Source organism: Sciurus carolinensis, chromosome 2 (assembly GCF_902686445.1).
Source record: "Sciurus carolinensis chromosome 2, mSciCar1.2, whole genome shotgun sequence".
In the NCBI taxonomy this organism is placed as follows: Eukaryota; Metazoa; Chordata; class Mammalia; order Rodentia; family Sciuridae; genus Sciurus; species Sciurus carolinensis.
Window position 1 is genome coordinate 48,125,963 of NC_062214.1, and position 10,331 is coordinate 48,136,293.

Here is a 10,331-nt window from a genome sequence, read left to right on the forward strand (position 1 = left end):
GGTTGGGCTGCTCACAGGGAGCCTGGCTTCTCCCAGGGCGAGGGTTCAAAAGAACTCAGCAGGAACCTTTCCTAACCCCAACTTGGAGGTCACCACCTCCCTTCCTGGACAGTTTTGGTTGATGTAGTCACAAACCCATGTAGAGTCAAGAGGCAGGGACACACCTCCATGCCAGTGGTGCCAAAGAGGTTCAGGGCCATGTTTTAAAGCCTCCACAATATATGATCACACCAATAAAAAAAATATCTAAAATTTATAGAGTATTTACTCTAAACCAGACACTGTACTGAACCTATTTGTATAGATTATCTTATATAAAATATATATTTATATTGTACATTTAAAATAAATATCAAAGCAAAACTATGTACGGGTGGGGCTTCCTTCCTAGGACACGCTTGTCAGAGTCAACTCTGGGTCTGAGTGGTTTCTGTCTCAGGTGCCTCCTCCAGAGACTAGGGTCCAGGTATCCACAAACTACCTGCTCCTGAGGGGACATGGAGTATGACCAACCAGCATCCCTGTGGGCTGTGGGCCAGGAGGTCACATGCAGAGGCAGGTAAAGGGTGCAGATGCTCTGGGACAAGTGGGGGAGACTCAGAACCAAGTCTCCCCCCTCAACTTCCTCCAAGGGAGAACCCGGGAAGGTGGTTGCTTATGTCAAACCCAGACCATTCATCCTGCACCTGCTGCTCTGCCTATGGCCCCTGCTCCTCACCAAGGTGTAGATCACTAAATTGACACAGGCCTACAGAGTCATGTCCAGACTCAGATCACAGGAGCTCATGGTCTCCTGGGGTTGCTTCACTTTCCTCTTCCAAGGACTTTAGTTCAATAAAATCAGGGGTTAGAATACTGTGCCTGCAAGGCTGAATAGGAAACGAGGCATCACAGAAGGGGAAGCTCCATCCTCATGCCAAGCTCTGTATTGCACCCTGAAGTTTGTGGGATGCTGGCCTTGGAGTTGTCTGGGGGAAATTGCCTTTGTCATTCCACTGTCAGTGTTTGCAGCACTGCCTCAGGAGAGCTTCCTATCACTGCTGAGTGAGGAAGGCAAGTGAGATCCCTGTGCCAGCTGCCGGGACAGTAAGGGCTTCACTCCTCTGCCATGAAGGTAGATGGAAGGACAGTGTGGAAAGGGATGGAGCACATGTTATTTCAGGACTGTGACCTCCCTGTTTGGGCACCAAGATATTACTGTTTATGCAATGACAGTGACACCAAGCTGATATTCATTAAAACATCTTCCTTGGAGATAAAGTCCTCCGCACACCAGTGCATTTGCTTTAAATGCTACGTTCCTTAAGGGAAGCCGCATACAAGGATTGTTTTATATCCACATGCAGAAAACAGGCTGAGAGTGTCCACCTGTGACCTCTGCATGACACCTTGTCCTGAGTCTAGTGGAGGAGGTGCTACCTGTACTCTTTAATATGTTGCCCTGACTTGGATTTGGATTGGTATTTCCCCCAATCAGTTACACCCACACCAATATACTTTCCATCTTTACCTCATGTGGGTGCTTGAATACTCTGTGGATAAAGGTAGATGGAAATCAGTTTACTCTAGGGAACCTGAGAGTAATAGGCAGTCTCCACAGTTGATACTTCCAGGTTCCTTGCTAGGTCCCTGCTCTCTCTTGTTCATTTCTCAGGAGCCACTGCAGCTGGATGCTGTGATCCCAGCCCCTTTCTGCTCTTTATCTGCTCGAAGACCACATATCCCCAAAGGTGACAGCACTGGCCCTGATGTGCACTTGTGACTCTGTGGGCCTCAGCTCTCTGTGGCATACTCTTCCTGCATGTACCTGAGACAGCAGAGACAGCAACTAGTCAGGAGGAACTGATATCACATCTTTATTGAGCAAGGTAGAAGCAGACTAAGTGCACCAAGCACCGGTGTGTCTGAAAAGCAATGAGAAGGAAGGAACAAGGGGAGAGCCACTCAGGTGTTCAACACCTGCCCACGGATGTCTTCTCTACTGATCTGCTGGTGCTAGCACACTGAGACTTCTCCTAGGGCTGGGGGACACATCTGAGGGAGAGGAGCATTACATGGGACAGAAGTAAGGGGTGTTCAGTGCGGTCCAGCCTGGCACAGACCCTTAGGCATTCTGACAGCTGGATTTCGTCATGGAGATTGTGCCCAGCCAGGGCACAGTGTATATCTGGAAAGAGCACAGTGCTTTCTGTAAAAAGGAAGAGAGAGGGACAATCAGTGTGGGTTACAGTTAACAAGGAAGATAGCCAGCTGTGAGATGTCTGAAAGGAGGTACAGAATAATGGAGGTGAGACACTTGGCTTCCACAGCCCCTTCCAGGTCCCAGAACACTCAACCCAACCCTGCAATGTCTACTCGCTGCCCTTCCCACTACTTTGAGTTCACCAGATGGCATGCGACCCTCTGCCAGACTTGTGGGATTCCTCATCCTCCTACCCGCAGCACGGCCCAGCCCTCTAAGAAGCAACTTGTGTAAGGCTGTGGGAGCCCCAGGGATGCATGGAAGGCTGCTCAACTGTCCTAGCTCCCTCCACCTCCAGCACCTAGGCCAGCATCAAAAAGGGCACAGAGGGAAGAAGTGGGGACACAGGAAACACCCCTGAAACAGGCAGGGTGGGGGCAGGAGAGACAAGGTAAGGGCTGTTCTACCCAGAGACATGGAGAGGTTGGCACTGGGTGAGCTGGATCAGAACCACAGGGTTTCAGCCACTTAGAGGCCTCTAATCTGTTCAATATGGCTCTGGGCAGGTGGCCACTGCTGGGATTAACAGAGCCTTTTCTCCCTCCCCAACAATCATCCCTAGAGCTGTGTCCTCTAATCCAGTGGGCAGTAACCCAAAAGCACACAGGGCTGTCCTCCACTCTGCAATTCAAGTTAATCATGTGTACACACATAGCTCCTCCTGCAGCACCCCACATATGCCCAGGACTGTATCGTCATAAACTCACACACACCCCACATTCACAGGTATCTATTTCCTCCCACACGGACACACACACTCAACACATGCACCCAGGCATGTGCACGTTTCTCTTGACACACAAACACAAGCTTAATTCACCCCTCTGCTTGTACGATTGGCCCTTGGACCATATCCGAGACATACCCTCTTCAGATGCGGCTCTTCATGGAAGGGACAGTCGGCCAAGTGGGCCTGGGACTTGGTACATGTGGTTCGCCCTATCTCCACATCCAAGAAGTAGTTCACCCCAGACACGATCTATATTAAAAGAACAGGATTCACTTACAGTACTTCTGGTCAATGTCATACACTTGTAGTTGCTCTACATTATAGAGATAATGTGTTTGCCTAGAATTCTTGCCAGCATTCAAGAGCTGCCAAAAGTATCAACCACAAAGCATAAAAGTCAAAACTTCTATCAGGATGGCTACAGGCCCTGCTGTGCATCTTATTTGCTTCTGAGTAACTCTAAAAAGGTGTCTCGTGCAGGTGAGTAAGAGGAGAAGCAGGAAAACAGAAAGAAGAAGCTAGGGCCTAAAAAAATTCCTTAACTGGGTTCAAGGAGGGAAGGCACAACTCTGGGAAGCCAGCAAGGATAGAGGCAAATAAATGGTTCCATGTTCGAGGAATGCAGGGCTCGTCTAAGCAAAAGGAAAGGTTCTGTTTCTCAGCAGAAGACCAACTGAATTCTGCTGACTGTGGCACAGGAGGCAGGGAATGCTGGGTTCACTCAGGAGAGTGGCACTCTGATGATTCAGCCTCAGTTGGATTTCAGTCACCAGCATGTAGCCCATGTAGAATCCATTCCCTCCACTTACTCCAGGTTTAGAGTTCTCTTACTTCACACACAGGGAGATTTCAAGCCAAGAGGAACGACTCCCTCAGATGCCTCCATTCAGTGTGATTTTTGATAGGAATATTTCTAAATTGCGTCACATACTGTGTCTTATATTTGTCACTAAAGAAGAGAATTTAACCCTATCCCTGCACAGGGTACACTTGTCAGAACTGGGGAGAACAGGGTGATGGACACAGGGACAGGGCTTGCCCTGTGCAACCACAAGCAAGGCCCTGAATCCTCTGGTATCATGTTTTCCCTCTCTAACATGAGGGTAAAGCCCTGTGCTCTACTCCAAGTTAGTACCACACTTGAGAAGTGCACAGCCAGCAAGGGGTGTGGCACCTGGAAAGTTTACATGCTTAAGGGGAGCATGCCAGCTGATCGCTGCAGGAGAAATGGGTCTTGCCTTGACTCATCTGAATTTTTAAGAGAGGGTTGATATGAGCTTGGGACACTGGACTATGGTACAATACTTTTGTAGCCATATCACTGTTCACTGCTCTTAGGACACAGGTCACCTGGTCTAAATTCCAACATTTCTGCAAAAATGAGCCTGGGGCCTAGGTACCCTTGGTGCTTTCTTTACCCTCTTTTCCTCCTGGCTGACTGCCCTCCTTATCTGGTGAGGGCTTCAAGGGCTGAGTTCAGGAGGAATCCTATCTATCTTAGTAGGTACTCAGCTGCTCAAGGGTATTGCCCATGGTGCACCATGGTGAGGAACATATACCCTGAAAGGCTGCTCCTGGAGAATGCTTCTGGGGTATGCCATGCAGAAGGAAACAAGGCTTTTCAAGATATATTGAGTGGTACTTGCTCAGAGGACTCAGGAGGTGGGCTGCTTCATGACCTGTATCCAACCTTGAGGAACGTCAGAGTCACCCAGAATGAGCAGTCTATTCTACCAGGTGTTGCTTCATGATCTGATGTGTTCTCAGAAATGTGTCATTATGTGTCATTGTGCAAATGTTATAGCATACCTGCACAAACTAAGATGGCCATAATGTCACAGGGTGATATAATCTTATGGAATTGCCACTATACATGCAGTCATCATTGTGAGCATATGACTGCACACCACAGCTGGTTAGACCCTTTGAAATGTCAAGATCATAAAAACAGAGGAGTTGCTCCAGATGAAAGGAAGCTGAGGAGACTGGACCTCGACTGCAACACATACCCAGAGTTATCCATCAGTGGACCTCAGCAAAACTGAGTAAGTCTGTGAATTAGGCAACTGAAAAGGTCAGTGTTGATTCCTGATTTTCAAAATTGAATCTTGGGTATGTAAGACAAGGCCAGTGTTTACAAGATATGTACACTACAGAATTTACTCTCAAAAGGTTCAGAAAAATAAATACATATAAATACACTCAGATACAGATGAGTACTGGGAGAACCATAAGAATCGAGCAAACATGGTCAAATATTAACATCTGAGGGATGAGGGATTGAGAGACGTTTTGTACTACCGTTGCAACTGCTCTATAAATCTGAAAGAATGTCAGAATAAAATGTTGAAAAGAAAAACTTCTTAAACGATCTTTCAGTGAAGGCAACCGGGTGGGGTTTTTCCATCACCAGTGCTCATTTAGTTTTAATAGTTCACGTTGAGCCCTAGAAGGCAGCGTTAGGGAGCCCTATAGGGGCAGAATGACCCCAACCTGGCGCCCTTGTGTCTCTGGTTTCAGTGACCCTAGGAAACAGAAATAAGACGCCAGACTTGCAGGGCCTGCCAGGTTCCAGGCAGAGCAGGAATAGGGATAATTCTAAGAACTTGCCCGTGAAGGGCTGCAACAACTCTGGTGAGGAACACAGGCGTGTCTATGTCCTGGAGATCCAACTGGCCCACAAGCCAAGAGTGGCCACCAGGGGCGCCGAGGTGGGGAGCAGCAGCAAAAGAAACGAGGGCTAGGCTAGGAAAGCCTGGGCTCGCCCTCCAAGGGGCAAACTCGTCAGACTCACACTCCCGGGGCTGAGCACGCACCTGCTTGCGGGCGCGCACCACCTGCAGGGCTCGGCTGTGGTAAGCGTCGTTGCTGGCTTTGTTGTACTCGCTGAGCGCGAAGTCCAGCGCGCGGCGGACGCCCTCCTCGTTGACGTCGGCGTCCTCCAGGCCGCCCAGCAGCCGCGGAGGGCGCCCGGGGTTGGCGCCGGCCGCTGGACTCACGGTCAGGGCCACGGCCAAGGCTGCCAGCAGGAGTAACGGGATGCGCCTAGATCTCGCCATTGTTGGCTCAGAAGCGGCGCTGGAACAGCAGCGGAGCACAAGGGAGCCGTTCCAAAGGCTGCTAGTACCACCCGACTCCCACCCGGCTTTTATACTGCTTCGGTAGTCCATCCCTTCCAGCCCCGGATCCCGCCTTTTCCGGGTCGCCACCCTCTCTTCCGTCCCTCCTCTCTTCCTCACTCCCGGCCCCGCCCCCTTTTCCTAGTCCCGCCCCTCCTCCTCTACCTCCCTCTCTGGTCCTTGTTCTCTGTCCTGCACGCTCGCTCTTCATTACTGTCCAGTACTCTCTCTTCTCTTCTTCTCTGGTTATGCACTCCTGCCCGCTCCTCCTTGCACCCCCGAGGCTGCTCTTCCAGTCCCGGTTCTCCGCATCTGTCCCTTTCCCTTTCCCATGCCCGGCCCCTCCTGCTGTCTCCACTTCCTCTCCCAACCCTCCTCCATTATCTCTTTCTCCTCCCCGCTCAGGCCTCTCCTCCCCCCAGACCCTTCCATTTTCCTGTTTCTCCGTTCAGCCCCTGTCCTCTCTTGTTCCCACATCCTGCTTCTCTAGTTCCACTTCTCCCCCCCAAGACCCGCCCTCCTGTTCGCTCCCAAGCTTGAGTCACCATGGTTTCCACAAAGGTGTCACTGTTTTCCTGGCCCTCTGAACTCTTATTTCTCTGGAAAAGGGGAAAAGAACAGTCTTGATTCTTGGGGTCCTCAGAGATAAGGGGCGTCTGTGAGCCCTGGTCAAGGTCTGGGAATCCCTGAAGCAGGTGTGATATTTCAGAGGTCCCATAAAGACCAAGGTTGTGCCCTGTCCTGGTGCAATTTGCCAAACATGAGTGAATGAACCTCATTAGGAAAAGGAATGGGATTCTCTCTTCAGGATTCATTGTCATTCAGAAAACAAACTTTTCAACCATCCAGGGCTTGGAGATGTAGCTCTGGAGATACTGTAGATGTGCTGCCCAGTGGAGATGTAACATGAACCCATGTGTAATTTTAACGTTTCTAGCAAACATTTAAAAAAATAGAAACAGGTCAAAGTAATTTTAATATTCTATTTAACCTAATATATCAAATGCTATTTCATCAGAGGAATGATTTGTAATGAGATATTTTATATCTTTGCTTTTGTGTACAAAGTCTTTGGAATTTTGTGGGAATTTTGGACAGATGTCTTTTTGAACTGGTCCCATTTGAAGTATCCTGGAGCCAAGTGTTGCAGTGATATTGCACAGCCCAGCTCCAGAGTGTGTTGTTGGCAGGATGGTTTGGAATGTGATCAGTAGCTTAGATCAGGGAGTTACAGTTGTTCTGTTGGAAGTGAAATAGGAATGGGAGAGAGAGTTGGGTACTAGTGGACACAGGTTGGGAGGTATTTTTCCCCCCTGAAATGATGAGAGTTTCTGCCTAGGGAAACAGGACCAGGTGGAGGGAACAGGCAGTACAAAGGCCCTGAGGTACGGTTGAACTGGGCTTGTTCTAGGAACATGCAAGGGAGGGAGGGTATGATTTGGAATCTCATGCTGGGGGCTGTGTGGACAGTGCACTGTGGACCCCTGCCAGGCCAGTGAGAGAGGGTGGGCAGCAGAGGGAATAAATGCTGGAGCCTGTGGTCTGCTCCCTCTTCTCCCCTCCAGGTGTTGTACTGCCAGCTTTGACTCACTGTCCCTTGCTTGGAAGACTTGCCTGACTGAAAAAAAAGTCACCCTAAATGAGGAATTATTTACATGCAGTCCAATGTCCCATTTTATGTGCTGGAACTGAGGAATTTTAGTGAATATGTGCACCAGAGTTATCCCTCCATCAAGCTCTGGAACATCTGCACGACCCCAGAAAGCATCTGGTGCCTGAGGTATGTGCTGAGGCCTGCCAGGGCATGTTAATCTCATCTGTTTATGGAGATTTCTTCTTTGTCTATTCTTTTTTTTTTTTTTTTTTTTTTGTGCACTTGTCTATTTATACTGGCAGCACAGGTATATGCAGACCAGACCTAAAGAACAGGAGCTCTGAGTCCAAGAAGAAGGAAGGGACTTCTGATACACACTGCTTCATTGTGGGTTAATTTCCTTTAGATGGATATATCCACCACCTGAAAGTCTATTCCATGATAGATACAGGTCAGGGTCACTCACAAAAATCTGCCCTAACTAGCTTTTTACTAAGAGACCCTGATTTTCTTAGGAAGATTTGGGTCATTTTTTCCCCATCTTAGCAGAATGTAACAAGTTACCTGATGGTAACCTAAATGTCCAAACTTAGTACAGCAGCATAACCACAGGTTCCATTTGGCCTACCTCAGCTTTCACTAAATGCTGTAAAATACTCTATTTTCTTAGGCTTTTTTTTTTTTTTTTTTGGGAGGTGAGGGGGTTTGTACCAGGGATTGAACCCAGGTACACTTAACCACTGAGCCACATTCCCAGCCCTTTTTTAAATTTTGAGACAGTGTCTTGCTACATTGCTGAGGCTGGCTTTGAATTTGATCCTCTTGCCTCAGCCTTCCAGCCACTGCGATTAGAGGTGTGTGCCACTGCACCTGGTTTTTTTTTCTTGTTTTTAAAATATGAAAACCAGATCCTATAGTTCATGGTCAAAAGAAAACAGTAGATGAGGGCAGCTGTCACCTGGATTGGGTGAAGAAGGTGTAGATTTGCTGTGCTACCACTTGCCCTACTACCGGCTCAGGTTCTTGAACAGAAGCATTACTCAGTTGCTGGATACTTGGAAACTTCTGAAGCAGAAGAGAAGCTTTAACTTTTCCAACTCCTGGGATCTGCTGCACAGTTCGAAGGAGGTATGGCTCAGAGAGCAGAGCCCGTTTCTTCCTGAGGAAAGGGTTCTTACTGGGTTCTTTGGATTGCTGTTGTACTAACTGAACAGTGAGGCAGGATGCTTCCATCTGGTTGGCTACTGGAAGTAACACCATCCCAAGGTCCAGTACAGTGAACTTCTGTATGGCTGGGAAGTACTGCTCATTGATCTGTGTTTTTTCAACTACTACGATCCCTTGAAGGTTACCGAAATTTCTAACTCGAACAAGTCTTTTTCTGTAGCCATTTCCTGCCACCAAGTCAGCTTCAGTGACATAAAGAATGCAGGATCTGCTGGACAGGTAAAAATCTGGTGTCAGGCCATCCTCAAAAATGAGTTTAATTTTCCCTTGCATCCCCTGCGCCATTTGAGACCCGCACCACTTTTCATTAGCTACAACATGCCCAAAAGGCATGTGCAGGGGGCCTGCGCCTTCAGGGAGATTCTTTTCCATTGGTGGTCTGGACCTAAATCAGGAAATGCAAGGTGAACCTTGGGCAAGCTCTCCCGCAAAGGGCCCCACATTACACTATGAAGCCAGGGGCTTATTTAGCAGCATCTTGTCTGCAGAGTGGTCACTCAGTCTTAAGAAACTGGAGATTTCTGCCCTTGTGGCTGCGTCCCTCATTTTCAGTACCTGCCTGGGGCCTGATGGCCCAGCTGGACCTCGCTCAGGCTGCTCAATCCAGTCTGGGACTAGGATCCAGCTCTCTTTGTCTATTCTTGAACTTCTGGTAAATGGACTCACTCGAGTGTGAGGACGTGTCTGTTTTTTTTTTTTTTGTTGTTTTTTTTTTCAGCTTTCTCCATATTATTTCCTTAATCTGATGGTTGTCCTCTCCAGACTAAGAGGATGTGGTTGACCAGGTACTATGTGGCCCCCCATGTCAGAACTGTGCAGTCCTGGTCCCAGATATGGCACCAGAAGAGGAAAGGGTGGATGGGCATTCTGAACACATAGCTGGTTTTCTTTCTTCTCTTGACTCTACTATCTGTGCCTAAAATTGACCGTGTGACAAATGACCTTATGTTGAAGGTGGAAGGCTTTGCCAGAAGCCCTTGGAGGCTCCTAAACTCTTGAAGGGCACACAGAAGGACTGTCTTGTGAATGGTGGAGGGGACGGTCAGCCAGATCAGCCCAGATCTTGGGGCTGGGCTATGGATAGCTAGATCAGCAGGAATCCAGAATGTGGGAACTAATGAATATTCATGCTCAGGATTAGAATGGGGGACCCTGTTGCCAGAGGTATGGTTACCATCTAATCTCACTGTGAGTCAGCAGCCCTAGAAAAATCATGGTCCCAACTAGATGAACCAGCTGTCACAAGGATGGCATTTGCCACCCAGTGAGGGAGAGGAGGTCTTCAAACAAGTTTGAACCTGATGCTTTCCTGGTTAAATAGGAAAGAGAGGGAGATACGCATAGCCAGGAAAGACAGGGCTGCCCCTGGGCAGGTACTTCTGAATGGAATGGTCATCTCCAAAGGGAAGGAGTTTGTTT

The 10,331-nt window shown here is 48.6% G+C and overlaps 2 protein-coding genes across 2 annotated transcripts; both read right to left on the reverse strand.

Annotated features, from left to right (window-relative positions):
* Nucleotides 1-1,832: 1,832 nt before the first annotated feature.
* LOC124976975 (cystatin-C-like) lies at nt 1,833-6,201 on the reverse strand. The gene is made up of 3 exons (XM_047540099.1): nt 5,789-6,201; nt 3,108-3,221; nt 1,833-2,188 (listed from the first exon to the last, which is right to left on the reverse strand). Exons 1-3 carry the CDS (start codon nt 6,140-6,142, stop codon nt 2,105-2,107), a joined length of 552 nt encoding a protein of 183 aa, XP_047396055.1. The 5' UTR covers nt 6,143-6,201; the 3' UTR covers nt 1,833-2,104.
* A 2,438-nt stretch (nt 6,202-8,639) lies between these two features.
* LOC124972224 (Fanconi anemia core complex-associated protein 24-like) lies at nt 8,640-9,284 on the reverse strand. The gene has a single exon (XM_047536492.1). It carries the CDS (start codon nt 9,282-9,284, stop codon nt 8,640-8,642), a length of 645 nt encoding a protein of 214 aa, XP_047392448.1.
* Between the last annotated feature and the right edge of the window lie 1,047 nt (nt 9,285-10,331).